Source organism: Abrus precatorius, unplaced genomic scaffold, assembly GCF_003935025.1.
Source record: "Abrus precatorius isolate BTA unplaced genomic scaffold, Abrus_2018 Scaffold4, whole genome shotgun sequence".
NCBI classification, from domain to species: domain Eukaryota; kingdom Viridiplantae; phylum Streptophyta; class Magnoliopsida; order Fabales; family Fabaceae; genus Abrus; species Abrus precatorius.
Window position 1 is genome coordinate 20,647,674 of NW_020874384.1, and position 19,917 is coordinate 20,667,590.

A 19,917-nucleotide genomic window follows, 5' to 3' on the forward strand; every position below is an offset into this window, starting at 1 on the left:
TTATATTTATTATTAAAAAAATTCGAACCCTTCGATTTTAAAACTGTAACTAGTTTCGTTTCTTTTTTCAATTTTAGCTATAGCTGATCGTAATTAGGATTGGCACATCATCTAATTTTGGTGAGGGCACACGTTTCAAGGGCTTTAGGTAACGTGGCATATTAGCAATGGCCCATGTCTCCTTCTCACGAATTGCTCCGGCCAAATATAGAAGAAAACGCCGGAAACAAGATAAGGAACCATGAACGCATGACGTTCTCAAATATTTAAATGTTTTTCTCAACTTAATCCTAATCTCTTATCTATCTATTTTTATTCCCACCATAAAATATTAGTCCATTGTATACTAATTGTTAATATATTAGTTGTGGGTCCTAAGTTGTTACATTCCATGAAATATCGGCGAGAAGTTGCGTGGTTCCCATATTTATCCACAATTAGGTCTCATTAGATATTTTTTTTTATGTTTTATTTTTACAAAAGAACAGGAAAAACGGGCATAAAATATAATTAAGTCAAATTTCTCGATGGTTAAAATAACCGATCTGCCATCATTATTATCCTTGCTTCGATTCATACTGTTATGAACATGATATATGCAGTCAATTCATAATCTTTTACTTTCTTGTAATAGAAAATTAAATGATAATTATATAATTTTTAAAAATATGAAATAATCATAACTAGAGGATAAGAAATGTTAAGTTGATATTTTATATATTAATGTTTGAAGTCTTTAACACGTTTGAGTCTTTAAATAATTGCTACAATGTGTTTACAGTTTATTTATTTATTTTTTAAACATTTAAATAAATAAATGAGTAGAAGTTAATTTAAAGCAAAAAGTGATGAGTTTTGTTTTATATCATAATTTAAATGTATTATATTGTGATAAAATTGAAATATGGAGTTGATATATTAATATTTGAAGCTTTTAACATGTTTAATCTTTAAATGATTGCTGAAACTTGTTTACAATATTTTTTTATATCTTGTAAAACATTTAACTAAATAACTGATCAGAGATAAATCTTAAACAAAAATGATGAATTTTACTTATACAACAATTTAGATATATTATATATGTTATAAAATTGAAATATGGGTTTGGTTTTTTAATGTTGTTCCTTATTTGAACTCCAATACTAAAAATAAACCATCTTTGTTTTTTGTTTTCAGACTTTGAATGAATTTCAAAAAGATTAAAATGAAAATTTGAAACTATTCAAAGAATCAAATGCTTATGTTATGACATTATAGTTTTTATATACATGCTCATTTTGACATTTAGTATTTCTTAAATGTGACATTAAACTTGTTTTGCCTTATCGGTGAGATAATCAAAATTATAAAATTATTAGCAAGTTTTTTTATTATATGTATATTATTTAATTATTTTTAAAATGAAAATAAAAACAATAAAAACTGCTTAATATAATAAAAAATAGTTCCTGAAAATACGAATGTTAGTTACTGGTTGATAATTTGGAGCTCCACCGTTTAATGGTCTGAAACGAGATTTTCGTTCCTTCACGTTTTCACGTTTTACGAAAAAACAGAAATGTTCTGATCTCCGTAGTTCTGTCTCGCGAATTTCATTGATAATCATCGTATTATTTATATAGAAATATAAAAAAGGACAACTATGAATTAAAAAAAAAAAAAAAGAGATAAAAAGGAGGTAGTCTTTATAAGGCCGTAAGCCTCGCGATTGTCACACGTTCGCCACTCTTCTCAATCTCATTCTCATCCTCTTCTTTCTTTCATCTTTCACTCTACCGTTTCCATGGATCCGTACAAGGTATGCACCCAATACAATACGTGAAAATCAATTCCTATTTTCTTCTTTTATTGCTTTCTATCTTCTAACATACAATCAGAAAATTCCACTCATCTCCTTCTTTTTTCTTATTTTTTTTTAACAAAGGAAAAAAATTAACGTATAATATATCGATTTTGTTTTTATCGTTTCATTTACCTCGACTATGTCGGTTAAAACTCGCCAACTCTTTGAATTTGAGCTTCGTGAAGCTAGTTTTATGGTGTGGATCGATTATGAAACCGTGTTTGCTGACAAGTGTTTTATGTGATGCAGTACCGGCCATCTAGCGCCTTCAATTCGCCCTTCTGGACTACAAATTCTGGTGCTCCTGTTTGGAACAACAACTCCTCTTTAACCGTTGGAACTAGAGGTATCAACTAAACCATTTTCTGTAAGGGACTGACATGTTGATGTTGCATAATAATGCATTTAAATGCCTTGTTATTTACTGAATTTGTTTTCGACTTTCTCTGTTGAAGAACTTGCTTTGGACTTAATTTTGGTTTCATGCCTGTTAAGTAGAATCGCGGTAAATGATATGATTTCGTGCTATTAGTGCAGGATGTGCTCCCTCGTTTAAATAAAATACAAATTTAATGTAGTTGAGTATAGCGGACTGTGATTTTTGTTATTAGCTGTTACCCTTGGTAATTTTGGCTCACTGAATGTTCAGAACGCCTCACAAGTGACACAGATTGGTTTTTTGTTTTATTCCTGTCGTAGAAATTATATATGTCAACACATAGTTTAATCTTTTATTTTATTTTTCCATGATAAAATTATTTCATTTTTTTTCCTGCAATTTTTTGGTGTTGGTGGAGAGGGGGCATATCTATCTGTCTGTTACTGTCGTAAAGCTCAGAGTGAATTTGGCTGAATATTGTTTAATCAGAAATTTATATTATTTTTCCCCTTTTGGCAGGTCCTATTCTCCTGGAGGATTATCATCTTGTGGAAAAGCTTGCTAACTTTGACAGGGAGCGGATCCCAGAACGTGTTGTCCATGCTAGGGGAGCTAGTGCTAAGGGTTTCTTTGAGGTCACACATGACATTTCTCACCTGACGTGTGCAGATTTCCTTCGAGCCCCTGGTGTTCAGACACCTGTAATTGTCCGTTTCTCGACTGTCATCCATGAGCGTGGTAGCCCTGAAACCTTGAGGGATCCTCGAGGTTTTGCTGTGAAATTTTACACCAGAGAGGTAAAGATTTATTGAGTATACGGGATACTATCTTCCACTTCCAATAACTAAGGGCCAGTTGGATAAATTGCTCAACAAAAAGTTATAGGAAAAGAAAATAAAACGAATGAAGCAGGTAAAATGAATGAAACTTCTCTTTGTGAAAATCAAATTGTGTATCTCAACTTTTAAAGAAGTTTTAAATAAGTGAGCTTCTGAAAAAGTTAAGTTGAATAAGTTAATTTTAACTTGTGTGAGAACTATCGTTCATGTTACTTGATTTTTTTTTATTTTCTTCCCTTGTAAGTGTTTGTTGAGATTTTAGCCAAACTAACGCTAAAGACAATTACTTTATTACTTTTAAATTTCCCTCCATCTCTTTAGAAGAAATTCCCACTGCACCTCAGGGTACTGGTTTAGTTGCTGACATGTTAACAGGTTTTCAAATGGAGGTCATATGGTAATGGTATCAATCTGGCACTAATTGTGATTACTATTTTTACCTCGTGAACACAGGGTAACTTTGACCTTGTTGGAAACAACTTTCCTGTCTTCTTTGTACGTGATGGAATGAAGTTTCCAGATATGGTCCATGCTCTTAAACCCAATCCCAGGTCCCACATCCAGGAGAATTGGAGGATCCTTGACTTCTTCTCTCACCATCCAGAGAGCCTTCACATGTTCACCTTTTTATTTGATGATTTGGGTGTCCCACAAGATTACAGGCATATGGATGGTTCTGGAGTTAACACATATACCCTGATCAACAAGGCTGGCAAAGCAGTGTATGTGAAATTTCACTGGAAGCCCACGTGTGGTGTAAAGTGTCTATTGGAGGAAGAGGCCATTAAGGTGGGAGGATCCAACCACAGTCATGCCACTCAAGACCTTTATGATTCTATTGCTGCTGGTAACTATCCAGAGTGGAAACTGTATGTTCAAACAATAGATCCTGATCATGAAGACAAATTTGACTTTGACCCACTTGATGTCACTAAGACTTGGCCTGAGGACATTATACCCCTGCAGCCTGTTGGTCGCATGGTCTTGAATAAGAACATAGATAATTTCTTTGCTGAGAATGAACAACTAGCATTTTGCCCTGCCATTGTGGTGCCTGGTGTATATTACTCAGATGATAAGTTGCTTCAAACCAGGATATTCTCTTATGCCGATACCCAGAGGCACAGACTTGGACCAAACTATCTGCAGCTTCCTGCTAATGCTCCCAAGTGTGCTCACCACAACAATCACCATGAAGGTTTCATGAATTTCATGCACAGGGATGAGGAGGTAAATTAATATTTTCATTCTTCTTAAATTCTCTTATTTGTTTTATGTATAAGAAGCTGGTTGCCATGTTAACTACTTAGCGCTGTTAAGTTATTCATACACATGCTGATTGGGTGATATTGCAACCTATTATATAGTTATTTACAATTTTTTTTTCTTGTGACTGAGCGCTGCCAATTTATAGGTGAATTACTTCCCTTCAAGGTATGATCCTGTTCGTCATGCCGAAAGGTTCCCCATTCCTCCTGCTATCTTCAATGGAAGACGTGAAAGGGTTAGTCTTTGATCAATTGCTTAATATGAAAATGTGGAACATCTGTTAGTGGATTAATCCACCAGCTATAGGTTTCAGTTTAGGTTGCATTAGTTCATTTCATTTTTGGATTGTCAAAGAAACCATACATTTTATAGTTCTAAACCAAATTTTCTGAAAAATCCAAGGAGAGCATTGGACAAAAATTATCTTTCTTTGATGTGCTTTTCTAGTTGTTTAACTTAGTAAGTAAAGACTAAATAATGTTGTTGAGAAAATACAATATGAAAATTAAGCAAAGAAATGGACCTGTGACTTTGATTAAATATTTCTTAATTGTTGATGAAGTTAGGTGTCAATCAACACAATGTTAAGTTTTGTTTGTTTTCAGCGTTACTTTTGGATAGAAGAGATTTGTTATTAATGCTTTATAAAACAAATGATAAGATTTTGTAAAACAACAACAACCAAGTCCTATCCATCTAGGTAAATGATAAGGTTTTGCAAAACAATAAAATAGAACTGGTGAAACTGTTGAAATACTGCCTATATTAGGTCAAGAATGTTGAAGTATTAACAACTCTACTTCATAATGCAGTGTGTAATTGAGAAGGAGAACAACTTCAAGCAGCCTGGAGAGAGATACCGATCTTGGGCACCTGACAGGTTCCTGTTATTAACTATCGATGTGATCAATATGAAATATGTTTAGTGATATCTAATGTTGGATTCTCTCTGCTATTTTTTTTACTGATTTGCAGGCAAGATAGATTTATCCGCAGGTGGTTTGAGGCTTTATCTGACCCACGTGTCACCCATGAGATCCGCAGTATCTGGATATCATACTGGTCTCAGGTGAGATTTGAACATTCTAATTTAATCTTTATAGGAACTACAGGGTCAGGTGTATAAATGAATCTGCTCTGGTTTGCTCACATGATGTTCTTTGTTGGCATTGCTATGCAGGCTGACCGTTCTCTTGGTCAAAAGATAGCATCTCATCTCAACTTGAGGCCAAGCATTTAAGGTTGTTGCCAACCCCGGAATGATTTTTAGGAGTTGCAGATGTGCAAAGAGCATGATAAGTGCAAAAGAGTACGATAAGGATGTGGCTTTGGATCATTGAAAGGACTAGTCCTTTTCTTCCAAGATTATGTTGTGTACCAATAACTCCATGTATGCAACTCGTTGAGCTACTCATAAATGCCTTTTGTATGTGTTGGTATTTATTTAGCTTCTGGGGCTCTGTTTCCCTGCTATTATTGTTGTCGATTGTTACACATCCTTGTTATTCTAATAATTAAGAAAGTATTAAATAAAAAATTTGTATAATGAGAATTTGGAATCATTCATAATTTTTTACACTTAATATACATCCTGGCGTTTATGATTCAATTATTAGGCATATTCTGACGAATCTGACCTAATCGGCTGGAAGTTCAGATAACTCAATGGGTCCAAAGCAGCAGCTTCATATCTGCGAATGTTTTTCGGGTTGTTCAAAAGTCAAAATGAGATTCGAACCGCCCCAAAAATGTCAAAATGAGATGTAGTTTGGCTTATGTTGGTTGTGTTTGATTGGAACGTCCATTCTTCCTGGGAGGTAGCTTTGAGTCATAAATTCTTGCCATTATCAAATTAACTCGTTTTGATTGGGACATGTAGCTACCAGATAACATTTATGGCTTTAGTTGTTTTCATGAACCAAGAAATGGTGATTGTCGAATATCATTGCACCACCAGGATTAATTAACAAGTTCGACAAGTCTTGCTTTCTCTTTAAAGGAGTTAATGTTATGATATTGGTTAGATGGTTAGTGTCTTTCACTCTCGTTTCTTGTTAAGTCACATTATTAGTCCAGTTTTTATTATCATCTCCCATTTTTGTCAATCATACCCCTTTTTATTCTCTTAATTCTTTTCATTCGTTAGATTCTGTCATGTTTCTCGTTATAGTATAAATTCTCATGATATCAATCTTGTGCAGAATAGATCTTCCACTGTACTAAGCTCCATGAGTTCATTTTCTCACTCTCATTTTTCTTTTGCACTTTCGTCATTTTCCCACATTAGTTCCTATCTCTACAATTTTTTCTTTCAGAACTCATAAAGAACTTTGAACCTTGCTCTCTCTCATCTTTGCATTTCAAAAACTTCTCAGTTGTGTTCGTGGTAGAAAGAGTCCAGTCTTGGATCACCCCGCTGCTTTCTAAACCACTATTTGAAGCTGAGGATTATTTGAAGAACTTTACTTCAGCAAGTCCTGGATTTCTCTTTTTTTCTCTACTTCAGTGATCAGATTGGTCCTAAATAGTTTCTCCATTGACTGCCCCTACTTTGGCCTCTGGCACCCTTTTACATTGGTAGTCTCCACCCCGAAGTTTCGGACGTCGAGCTAGTGGATGCATCCTTGGAGTTCAAGACAAGAGCCTTGTTTTTGTTCATGTTTGTTGGGACCCTTATTGTGATGTCAACTCTGTTTCTCCTCAAGATGCAATTTATATAAATGAGCTGAAGAATCACTCTATGTTGAGGATCCAAACCGTTTGCATTTCTTGCAAACAAAACTGGGTCAAGGAACCGAGGATATGAACCCAAATGCTCTAAATCTAGTAAGAACAACTGATTTGACTTAGAGAATTTCAATTTAAATATTTTTTACGACATCAAGCGATTCGTGTAAGCATAACAACTGTAAAACAACAAAAACAACAACAAACAAGCTTTATCCCTGAATTATAAGATATCATTGAACTCGGTAACAAAGGTAGAAGTATAAGATCAAAAGTTTATCTACTTTTAATTTGTGATTACTGATTTGCTTCGGAAATGTCTTTTGGTTTAACTTCGGTTTAGGAGCTTGTTCAAATTTGTGTGTTACTTCCTCATTTTTTCAGCTCCACTGAAGCGTAATTTTGCTGTTATTTGCTTTTGCTAAATGGTCATGTGTTGGTTGTAGTTTCTACTTAAGTACTTAAGCTTTTGACACAGTTGGGAGTTTTGATTACACTTACATTTGAGATTGTTCGACATCATGTGATACATTTGAGGGTGGGTTGGTAGAGCCTTATTCTTCCGGCACGAGTGTAGTGTAGATGACTAGATCTAGTGAGAAGTTCGATTATTGGAGCTACATGCTTCGGTTGTAGCTAATATCATTGTATTTGTTTTCTTGCTTAGTTGATGTGATAACAACTTGTATGCATTTATCTGATTGCGAGAGTATTACAAGGAATTGGAACTCAGTTAGAGATTGTGCTATTAGTTAGATGGTTTGTAGGTTGGTTTTACTCTCTCGTATACAAGTCATCCCGTAACTTGATTCTAAAATGCAATAATCTTCTCTCGTTTCATTAATTACATACCATTTTTATTTTTCCAATTCTTCTCGCAATTTGGTCTCTGCTATATTCCGAACACTTCTTCCTCTCGTGATTTGTTCGTTTCAATTTGCAAATTTGTTTCTCATCAAATTTGGCCTTGTACAAACTCATTTGGACTTACCTCACCCATTCTCTCTTGATAAAAAAGGCTGAAAATATAATATTTTGCATCATTTGTCATACATGAATTAATTAAAATAAACTTTATTCTCTATTTATATATTATAAAATTGATTCCCTACGAAATGATTATTAAGAATTGTTTTGCTTCTTTAAGTCACGTAATTTCTCTTGCATTAACTGTCTCATTTTATTTATATTTATATTTTCATTCATATTAATTACTGTTATTTATATTTAATTAATCTTAATTTAAATTTGAATTGAATTGTAAAGTTTGAACGTTGACACGTAATTTTGAGTTAAAAAAATATAAAGATTATGTATCTTGATTTAAATAATTTTTTTAATTTTACAATCTTGTATGTTTTTTTTATTTAATAAAATTGAATATTAATTAGTTTTAAGTTTTTAAATATGTATGCTTTATGATTATTCTTACAACGATGATATTAGCTAATTTGGAAGTCTCCTGTATCAAGGACTTCTCCAACTTTATTTAGTTTGTTGTTCTCGGATGCCATTGGTACTACGCATTTGAGATACTAGTTCCTTTTCTCTTTTTTCTGTTTTCTAATTTTCCTTTATGTAACAAAAAAAACGATGATGTCATTATTTTTATTAAAAATTATAAATACCACATAAACTTGATAGTTGATGTTAATATCTCAACTACAATCGACGTCTTTGGCAACGTCCCACTCCTGCCCAGAAATAGATTAGGAGAGAGTAGAAAGGGAAAGAATTCTCGTCCAAGAGACCAGTTTTAATTTTCCATTACTCTGAAAGGAATATTCCAAGCTTAGAACTAGAATGTCATCCAGCATCTCCATGATTGTAAGATTTTTTTTAGGTGGAATTCTTTAAACATTGTTTATCAATTAAAATTAAAGTTTTATTTATAATAACATTAAATATAAATATTTTGTTAAAATAAAATTTAATTTTAATCAATAAAGATCACTGACATCACTTAGAGAAAAACAATTTTTTTTTCTATTTTATCTTTCCTCCACTCCTAAGCGGACAACTGTCCCTTGTCGTTGCTAGCAGCATGATGAAGTAAGAATCATCGGGTCGTTCTCTGGGGCGGGTCTTTTCACTTCCTTTACTGGGCCCACTATGGGCCTGTGTGGGCTTTAGTTGGGCCTAGGTTTGTTCCGTTATTTGTAATCACAACCACGACCACAAATCATAACCAAGTTGATTATAATGATCAGGATTATATGGTTGTGTTTAATAGCTGGGAATAATGATCTAACAGACGAAACAATACCATAGGAGAAAAAAAAAAAGGACAACAATGACAGAAGTGACCATTTTGGCGTCCCCCACAAGTAGTGGTTTAAAGGTCCCCGTTTCGTCTTACAAGTTACCAACACTACTCGTTCAAAGCAACCATCAATTTCTTTGCTGCCACCCATTTTTGGCCCTTTAACCTTTTTCCTTGAAGGTGACTTGTTAGACTCTCCTCTATCATAGTCATAGACAACAACTTCGAAAATTTGGGTTAATCTAAGTACATACATTACGCCATTCGTTAACTAACAGAAAATAGACATACGTAATTATATATATATATATATATATATATGTATATATATGTATATATATAATTGACATCATATATTTTCTATACAAATAATGAATGGAATCCAATTCTAAAATACGACAGGAATGATATTCAAGTGATCACAACAATCTTTGAGAAGATAAAGCCACCGCTGTGGTTCGGTTCGGTGTGACGAACATGCTGTAGCTTGTTTTTTGGTCAGAATTATTAAAAGTGTGACCAAACTCAGAAATATTATATAGTTCTCAGTCATGTGCCTTTTGTCTAGAAATAATCGATCATAAGGGTGAGTGAGGCATGCAGAGATATTGAGGAGCAAGGATGAGTTTCATCGATCGGGCACAAATTTGCGTGCCCTCTATTCTCTATTTCCAACACTACATAAGACATGACCCAGATATATCTTGTGTTTTATTATTATATATTTTTGGTCCTTTATATATTATGTGTTTTTTAAACTACTGCTTTTATTACACATTCGCGTTTAGTCCTATGCATGTTGTTGGCTAGCATGCAGCAAAGGCAGAACAGTAATAACATCATATAGTACATGCAGAAGCACCGGTTACCTTGGAACAAGTAACCTACCCTGGGTGCCGTCTACAACCGAACCACACAAACCCTACAATTAATAATCATAATTTGCTACAAATGTTATACAATATTATTTCGACGTCATCTTTCCAGCACAGAGAAAGAGACATTGCTTTTCATTTTTTAGGATTCGGGTTGCCGTATGAGACCGAATATTGTCGTTGTCAGATTTGTGGTGTATTGTGGATCTCCTTCGTTAATGGCCTCATCACCCTGTGGATCTCTTTGGCGTCAAACGAATTAAAAACCATTTGGTGGGGATGGATTCTTATTCCCATTTTAGTATTTAAAGCTTAAAACTTTAAACAATTGGATTGGGAATCTCGCAGCGAGTTTACGATTTTCACTCGTAAAAGCAAACTCACTATTGTTTTTTATACAAAGTTCTTAATAAATTAATGTTGGGCACGGCAAGTTGAAGGTGGACCACTTTTATTTTTCGTTTCAGTTATTTTTTTATATGAGTTGATTTCAATCATTCCAAATTATGCCGAAATCTATAAATGTATGAGACTCCGATACTTATGATTATTGAGAATCTCAAATCTTAATTGTAATCTCATTTCCCTACATGATGTATAGACATGGAGGAAGAGCTATATATGTACTATTGCAATATTTGAAATTCATTCAAATCTATCGATATCTTTACTAATCCCATTTAAATATTTTTTATATTGCGATAAAAATTTAAATTGTTTCCATTAAATAAGTTTAAATAAGCTTTTGAAATTCATTATAATCTATCGATATCTTTACTAATTCCATTTAAATATTTTTATATTGTGATAGAAATTAAAATTGTTTCCATTAAATAAGTTTTTGAACTAAAATAAAATTTACAAATATATTTTTAACATAAATTGAAACTCCAATTAACTAGCTAATGGACAAATATTAATGTCGGTTTCACTCCGACATAGCTTCTGTCAATTAAACATGTACTTTATTAATAAAAGTATGCGTAATCCTAAAATAACATGATGCCATATGTATCAATTATAGTATACTAAGACTTCCTGATATATTATTTGTTTAAAAATCAATGTTAAATCAAGATGATTTGTTTTAGTGAAGATTCATGGCCAAAAGTTGAGATCTTTGTACATCTGGTAATAAAATTAGAAGAAGTTCTCCTAATCCCGCGTCATAATATGCAAATCGAACAAGTTTTATTCACTTTCTTTCGACTTGTAATGCATGAGCATGACTGGGTCAATGCGGAGGCGAAGCCCCCCTCACGTCATTGACAATGCGAAATACTTTTTAGTTAAATGAAAAGAGATGAACTAATATGAATAAGTTTGATAAAGTGAGTTATTTAGTTAATTAATTAGACTCACACTATTTTTTATCTTAAATATCACCTCTATTTTACGTACTCGATCTCTCTATCTCTAGCAGTTACATAAACAGATGAGGAAATGGGTTTTGGTCAGACGTTAGCATAAAATTAGCTTGATTTGTTTCGTAAATTAACATTTATACCAAATTTATATGATAAATATTTTTTAAAAGAAGACACTATTATGCGTGAAGCTAGTCTCTTTTTCAGAGAGTTAAATCTAAAATTAAAAATTTTCAAGGAGCCAGAAAGAAAAAAAAAAAACAAAAACGAAAGGTGTAGACATTGAAGAAGATAAGTAATTGAATTTTAAGAAAAAAAACTTTAAATAAAATGACAACATTTCATTAAATAAATAAAAAAAATATATACAAAAATATTTCTAACATAATGTTTTTGTAATATTAAATGCCGGAACCTTGCATATTTTACAATAAGGCGTTTAAATATGTCAATTGGTATATGGATTGGTAGTCTAAACTCTATATCTTTATGTTAACTAATAGATTTAACCCATTAAATAAATTAATGAATATATAATTTAAAAAAATTAGTTGAGACAACTAAAAAAAATGCAAGAATAAAATTTAAATTAATCTAGAATTAACATATTTGGAGAATAAAACCATGAAAAAAATTATACTAATGTTAAATTTTCATAAATGTAAATTTGTAGAAGTATGTAAGACATGCTAACTAGTTAACGAATAAAGTTATATATGCACATAAATCCAGTTTGAACTGATTTTTAAAATGTGATTAAATCTAATTGGAAACTTTCAACATTTTAGTGTTTTTTAGCCATGTCATTTTCTATTTATTAATTTAATTTTTATACTTTTTATTGGATTATATTAGTTTATGACCACTTTATAAAAAATAACAAAAACACAAAATTAAGGTGGTAACTAATTAGATCATTAAAATTTAGTTTAACTAATATTATTATTTGTACTCGACGTATAAATTAAAAGTGTTAAATACTTTTTTTAACAATGTTAATTGATGAAAATAGATATTAAATAAATTTTTATTTTAAATATAATAATTATTTTTATTTTTAATTAAATAATTTTGTTGACATGTACATTTGATGTATACGATATAAAATTATTAATAAAATTTATTTATTATAAAAAGTTAAAATCACTTAAATTTTAGTTATAACAAAAATTTAAAGATTGTGTTATAAAATTTTATATTAAATCATGGTGTCAAATATTCATATCAAGATATCTAATTATTATTATTATTTTATTTGTATTATAATTAATAAAAAATTTATTTTTTATCTCAATAATATATACTTTTTATAAACAATTTTTTTCATTATAAATATGTTTTTATCTTAAGTTTTATTACGTACCAAAAGTTGCCATGTAGACTTTTGTTCAAAAGTCATCCCTAATTTTTTTTAAAAAACTATATTTATGTAATTTTGTAAAAAAAAAAATACCTATATTTCGCTAATTAAAAAAAAAAAAGCCTCCACTCTCTCTTAACATACTAAAAAGTTTTAACATATTAAAAAAAAAGCCCAAGCGATGAATAACATACTAAACAAAATGTCAAGCGGAGTTGACGTCATTTCCATAAAACAAAACTCAGAAATCAAAAAGCTTGGGTCCCACACGAGCGTGAGCCAGAATTATTATTAATTTTTTCAAAAAGAAAAAACATTTTAATAGGTTTGTGGGCCTTTCGGCTGAAACCACAGAGATTGAAAAGAAAGAAAAGGAATTGGCAAATTGCAGTGATGGTGGCAAATGTGGGACGAGCACAGCAACATTTCTTTTACCCACTTCGAAGGATTCTGATTCCAGCAACTATATAAAAATGAAAATAACAACTTTAACAACACAAACTATAAAGAATGTTATTGCTATGGGCATCATCATCATCATCATCATCAATCATAGAGATACACACAAACACTCAGAGAGGTTTACGTTGAGTTAGGCTTATCGTTTGACTTCACCGCGAGAACGAGAGTTCCAAAGGCGAATACTAACACTGTTGCGTGTTGGGTTTTGTGGGGTAGGAGTCCGCATCAGTATCTTCTCCCTCTTCACTTGGAATCATCGCCTTTCCGTGGCTCCTTCTCCTTCTAATATAATGCATGCTTGTCTTCTCGTGGGGTTGCCCACTCTTTTTCATCACCAACCTTTTTTTATTTTTATTTCTTTTTTTTACCATTTTTTACCTTTATTTTAGACAAATGTTTGGGACATTAATTGAAAAATTATTCAAAACATTATTGATTCACGTTAATTACTAATTTTAATATATTCTAACAAATTTCTAACTATTTTTAAATAGCACTCGTTGGCTAGACCGTTTATTTTGTTACCTTGTAGTAAAACAGTGGAGTGCAAAGAATAAAAAGAATAACAATAATAAAAAATAGAAACCCAAGTTGGGTATCTTCAAGAATCTTTACATGTCGAGTTATTGGTATTTGTTTTCTCTGCAGCTTAACTTCACCAGGTTCGGTTCCTTTCTGTATTCCCTCCTACAAAAATATTGGCTTCATTACAAGTGGTGGAACCTTGCATATCATTTGCAGTAAAGTGTATTTGAGGGACAGTGTTGTTGGGAGAGAATCTTTTCTTTTCAAGCACTGCTACGGTTTTTCTGGTCCAAATCTCATCTTTTCCGTTTCCCCTTTTTGATTCTTGCTTCGTGGATTTGGACGGGGAATATATCCTATTTCCATGATGAGGGTGTCAAAATTTCGGGTTGGTTCTGCAAAATCATTACTTTTGCTGTTTTGACTATGTTAGGATTTTCAGTAGAAAAGAAAAAGAAACATCATTTTTGTTGTCTCTCTATGTCTTATTCCTTCCATGTTATTCGTTGGCAAGATAGATATAATCTTCTGTTACTGACATTACTGACAAATTTGGACAGAGGACAAAGTTTGAAGAGTGAAGATAGTTATTATCATCTTGTGACAAGACACGATTTTTAAGATCTGTTTGGGAGCTGGACCTGTGCATCTAGATTCTAGCAAGCGCAAGTGTGGTTTTGGGAGGAAGAAGTAGAAGCACAAGCACCCCACCCATGATGGGAGATGGAGGTGTAACATCATCTGCTACCATGATGCAAGTTCCTCCACCAACTGATGGAACAACCTCAATGGATTTTGACTACATGGGTGAGCTTTTCTTAGACGGATGTTGGTTGGAAGCTGCTGCTGATGGATCTGACTTCTTGCTGCAGAGTCCTTCTTTTTCCAACCTTTACGACCCTTCATTCCCTTGGCCTGCTTTGGAGACCAACGACTACAATGAATCCCAGGAAGCTGCTTTTGGGAACCAACAAGGAAGCCAGAACATGGTTAATGTTGTTGCTGATGGTTGTAGACAGCAGTTCCAGTCTGAAACTCATTCAGTTGAAGGTGCATCTGAAGTAGTTAGAAGGTGGTGGTTTCCACCCACACCTAATCCAGGACCTGGCCCTTCTATAATGGAGAAGCTAATAAGGGCCCTCAAGTTGATCAAGTATTATAACAGGAACAAAGATATGCTTATACAAATATGGGTGCCTGTTCATAGAGGGGGTAAGCCGATTCTGGCAGCTAATGATCTTCTATTCTCTCTCGAATCAAGGTCTCCAAACCTTGCCAAATACCGAGAAATCTCTGCGAGGTATCAGTTTTCGGCAGAGGAGGAGGATTCCAAGGAGTTGGTGCCAGGATTGCCCGGTCGAGTGTTTAGGGATAAGGTTCCTGAGTGGACTCCTGATGTTAGATTCTTTAGGAGTGATGAGTACCCGCGAGTTGACCATGCTCAAGAGTATGATGTGCGTGGAACCTTGGCTGTTCCAATATTTGAGCAAGGAAGCAGGATGTGCTTGGGGGTTGTTGAGGTTGTGATGACTACTCAGCAGATCAACTATGGTCCAGAACTTGAAAGTGTTTGCAAAGCACTTGAGGTTTTTCTCCTTCCTTATTTGCACAAAACTCTGTTGTGTTATCATTTTTCCAATACTCAAGTATGTAAATAAATGTCCCAAGAAAACTTGAACCAAGGTTTTAGAGTGGTGAAATTTTTTCTTAGGTTGCTTTTAACATGCCATTTGCTGTTTCTGGAGGGATAAAATTGCTCAATTTTTTTCTTTCTTTATCCCTCTTGTCCATCGACACCCCTAGACCCCACAAAATATCCTATGTTCTTCTTTGTAAACCTGTGTTTTCATGGTAATCTGATCTTTCCCCTTTTCTTGTTGAGTTGCTTTTCTTTTATCATATTTTTTTTTATACGGTTTTTCTAATGTGTGCACAAGAGAATATAGTAAGAATCCATATATAGTTAGTTTTTATTGGAAATCATAGGATCCAATGCAATGATAACATTAAATATTATAATTGCTAATAAATATTTACTATTCATTGATTTCTTATTATGTGTTATTTGGACGCCCATTAAACAAACCATTCATTATAAATGCTCATGCTGAAGAATATTTAACATTCCAAACATGAGAAACTCTTTAATTCTAGTTTAATGATTAGAGGAAAGTTGTTAAATTGCAGGCTGTTGATCTTAGAAGCTCAAAACATTCAAGTATTCAGAATGTGAAGGTAACGGAAAATCAACTTAGAGGAAGATTTTAATGAACTTAAGTCCTCAGTTCTCCTGTGACAATTGCTTTTCTTTTATTTTAGCAGCCATGCAACAGGTCCTATGAAGCTGCACTACCTGAGATTCAAGAGGTGTTGAGATCTGCATGTGAAATGCACAAGTTACCTTTGGCTCAAACTTGGGTCTCATGCATCCAACAAGGCAAAGAGGGGTGCAGACACACTGAAGATAATTATCTACTCTGTATATCTCCAGTAGAGCACGCTTGCTATGTTGGTGATCACTCTACCAGGTTTTTTCATGAGGCTTGCACTGAACATCACTTGTTAAAAGGTCAAGGTGTTGCTGGGAGAGCTTTTATGACAAATCAACCATGCTTCTCAGCTGACATAACTTCCTTAAGCAAGATAGACTATCCACTGTCTCATCATGCGAGGTTGTTTGGATTGCGAGCTGCGGTTGCCATACGCCTTCGAAGCATTTATAATAGTACAGATGACTTTGTTCTAGAGTTCTTCTTGCCTGTTGATTGCAATGACAGTGAAGAACAGAGAAAGATGCTTACTTCATTGTCCATCATTATACAAAGGGTTTGTGGCAGTTTGCGGGTTATAACAGATGAAGAATTGGAGGAAACTAACTTGTCAGTTGATGAAGTAATAGCCCTTGCAGATAGTGGATTTGCTAGGACTCCAATTTGGTCACATCTCCAACCCAAAGGGATGGTTGCCTCATTGGAAACTGAAGAAAAATCAAGTGAAACAATGGGAAGAAAATTCTCTGACCTAAGGCAGCAACAAGAAAATCCTATTTTAAAAGGAAACCTTGACTGTGTTAGGGAATGTTCTACTTCTGTTGAAGGTAGCTTACCAAGTGTGGGAATAAGTAAAACGGTAGAGAGAAGGCGAGCCAAAGCAGAGAAAACCATCACACTGCAAGTTCTTAGACAATATTTTGCTGGAAGTCTAAAAGATGCCGCAAAGAATATTGGTGGTAAGCTAAGCCTTGTTCAAGAGCATGCTTCCTACTGTTTTTATGTGCAAACACCAGGGTAGCCTTTGGCATGCAGATAGAACAGAATGGAACTGAAAGGTTCTGTTCTATTCTTCTTTGTTCTACCCTTTCCAGTGGAACCAAGATGAGCCACTTTTTCAACCTCATCTTGTACTGTTCTTTTTTAAAAGTGAACCGAACATAGAATTCAACCTTATATGCTATTTTGTTCTCTTCTAACGTGTCTACTACCGAACACACTAAATTGAGGCACACAATCTGGATTAGTTTCTACCATATGGAACCTTTCAATTGTAAAAACCTATTATGAAGACTTTTCTTTAGGAAAAAATGCCAAATTCTGTCAAGTTTATAGGTGCTTATGAATCAATTAGATGAGCAATCTTTTAAAGAAGTTTGTGAATAAGTTCATTTTAACTAATGTGAGAAATTTGATTAATTTGCTAGTGTGCTTTCTACTAGTTTGTATAATCATATCTATTAGAAGTTTTTCATAAAAACCGTCTCTTGTATTCAATTTTTTCAGTTTGTACTACAACTTTGAAAAGGATCTGCCGGCAACACGGGATAAAACGTTGGCCATCTCGAAAGATCAAAAAGGTTGGTCATTCCTTACAGAAACTTCAACTTGTCATTGACTCAGTTCAAGGTGCCTCTGGTGCATTTCAAATCGATTCCTTCTATTCCAATTTCCCGGATCTAGCGTCTTCAAATTTATCAGGAACCAACCTGTTCTCAACTTTGAATCAAACTGAGAATCCAAACTCAATGAGCACACAGCAACATCCTGGCTCGTTGAGCCCCGAAGGCACGTCGAAATCCCCCTCTTCCTCATGCAGTCAGAGTTCCATTTCAAGCCATTCCTGCTCCAGCATGTCGGAGCTACAACCTCACACGATTAACGTAGTTGGTAACAAAGATCCTATGGTTGGTGAAGATTCTGCTGATGTTGTGTTGAAGAGGATCAGAAGTGAAGCAGAACTTAAAAGCCTGAGTCAAGAGAGAGCAAAGCTCTTGCCAAGATCGCATAGCCAGGAAACACTTGGTGAACAATCTAAAACTCAGTATCAGAGGCCCTTATTGGAAACCAGTCGCAAGGTGGATGCTCAGAGAGTTAAAGTCACGTATAGAGATGAGAAAAGCCGGTTTCGGATGCCAAAGAATTGGGGTTATGAACATCTTTTGCAGGAAATTGCTAGAAGATTTAATGTGAGTGACATGAGCAAATTCGATGTCAAATATTTGGATGATGATTGTGAGTGGGTATTACTCACTTGTGATGCTGATTTAGAGGAGTGCATTGATGTTTGTCAATCTTCTGAGAGTGGTACCATCAAACTCTGTCTACAGCCTTCTAGTCATTCTATGAGAAATTCTTTAGAGTTTAGATAACATTTTGATTGTAAATTATAAGATCCTTTGTCATGTATGTGAATCAGTCCTAGAAGTTTGTAGCTTTTTTTTTTTTTTGGTATACTAGGAGTTTGTAGTTTAAAGGCATGATTCTTTTTTTGTGTAAAAATTGTTTTGGTATTTAGTATGAGGATAAACTTATCCTTATACTGGAAGCAATAAGATTCAGTTTTTGTTTGTTCGGTATATATAATACTTAATAAAATTAATTATAAATTATTATAAAAATATGAATTTTATTTTTAATTGTCTTTAAAAATAATTAATAAATTATAATTTAATTTAAAATTTATTGATGGATAACATATTTTATATTTTTATATAATATAATCATATTAGTAAAAATAATTAATTTTTATAATAATTATTTTAAATTTTGTATCTGTTATATATTCTAATTGACTGATAATGTAAAAACAATATTGATAAGATATTAAAGTTATATTAATAAATTATTTAATATTTAATTCTTAAAATAATCATGAAAATAACTTTATAATATCAAGGATATAAAATGAAAATATTCTTGAAAGTTTAAATATATTAAATGTGCTTTTCAAAAAAAATAATAAAAATTAAATGTGGTATTTTTAATAAGCACCTTCAAGACATTCATTAGTGATAGATACTCTATAAAGTTAAAGCCTCATTTTTATCAATTAGGGTACACTCTACTCTAATAATTTCAGTCACTCCATGAGTTGCTTTAAGTCTTTTGTAGGACTTTCTTCGTGCATTGATAAATTATTTATCCTTTTATTTGTAGCGATGAATGAAGTCAACTCAAAATTAAACTATTAAAGGTCACGGGTGTAGGTCCCTCCACTTGATTTCGTTCCTATGTTATTTTGCTGCAAGTTGGGTCACATTGCCCCAGAGTACATAGCAATACTCCTTTTATACCTCAGCAATTTACTCTAGTTTAATGAGTTTTTAAATGGCAATGTTATCCATTCAGTAATTTTAGTGACGATTATAATATCCAACTACTCTGAGATTGACTGACAATTTACTGGACTTCCACAATCGTGTTAGTAGTCCGGCCACTCCAGCAAAATATTTACAGTTCAAAATTTCATCTCATGATCATTAAATTATGTGTACTTAATTCATATTCAACATTTTATAAAACTTATTGAATATTTGATTTGCGGGAAAGGCAGCATCGCTACAAAGGATCCAATTTGTAGTTTGAAGAAACAATTTTATGGACCTCGAGGGATACCCGTAAATCTAAATGGAAAAAAAATGAATCTATTTGAATGTAGGATTTGATTTTGATTTATTTTAATGTAAAACCTTTTACACTACAATTTAATCATACTTTTCAAAATTATTTACG

The 19,917-nt window shown here is 33.1% G+C and overlaps 2 protein-coding genes across 8 annotated transcripts; both read left to right on the plus strand.

Moving 5' to 3' along the window:
* The first annotated feature begins 1,532 nt into the window (after nucleotides 1-1,532).
* Nucleotides 1,533-6,249, plus strand: LOC113865186 (catalase-4). 4 transcript variants are annotated; one of them, XR_003504966.1, is made up of 9 exons: nucleotides 1,650-1,801; nucleotides 2,096-2,192; nucleotides 2,745-3,022; nucleotides 3,518-4,294; nucleotides 4,479-4,568; nucleotides 5,146-5,213; nucleotides 5,309-5,402; nucleotides 5,514-5,723; nucleotides 5,950-6,249. XR_003504966.1 is itself a non-coding variant. In XM_027499582.1 (8 exons), exons 1-8 carry the CDS (start codon nucleotides 1,787-1,789, stop codon nucleotides 5,571-5,573), a joined length of 1,479 nt encoding a protein of 492 aa, XP_027355383.1. In that variant the 5' UTR covers nucleotides 1,533-1,786; the 3' UTR covers nucleotides 5,574-5,806. The 4 variants fall into 4 exon arrangements, 3 of the variants coding, with proteins under 3 accessions (XP_027355383.1, XP_027355384.1, XP_027355385.1); XM_027499582.1 differs by lacking the exon at nucleotides 5,950-6,249 and having other exon boundaries at nucleotides 1,533-1,801; nucleotides 5,514-5,806; XM_027499583.1 differs by lacking the exon at nucleotides 5,950-6,249 and having other exon boundaries at nucleotides 1,649-1,801; nucleotides 5,146-5,222; nucleotides 5,306-5,402; nucleotides 5,514-5,806.
* A 7,064-nt stretch (nucleotides 6,250-13,313) lies between these two features.
* On the plus strand, nucleotides 13,314-18,759 carry LOC113864807 (protein NLP4-like). Of its 4 annotated transcripts, XM_027498943.1 has the most exons (6): nucleotides 13,314-13,599; nucleotides 14,036-14,300; nucleotides 14,473-15,498; nucleotides 16,100-16,147; nucleotides 16,235-17,141; nucleotides 17,689-18,759. In XM_027498943.1, exons 3-6 carry the CDS (start codon nucleotides 14,626-14,628, stop codon nucleotides 18,552-18,554), a joined length of 2,694 nt encoding a protein of 897 aa, XP_027354744.1. In that variant the 5' UTR covers nucleotides 13,314-13,599; nucleotides 14,036-14,300; nucleotides 14,473-14,625; the 3' UTR covers nucleotides 18,555-18,759. The 4 variants fall into 4 exon arrangements, with proteins under 4 accessions (XP_027354744.1, XP_027354743.1, XP_027354745.1 ...); XM_027498942.1 differs by having other exon boundaries at nucleotides 13,462-14,300; XM_027498944.1 differs by lacking the exon at nucleotides 13,314-13,599 and having other exon boundaries at nucleotides 13,934-14,049.
* The last annotated feature ends 1,158 nt before the right edge of the window (nucleotides 18,760-19,917 follow it).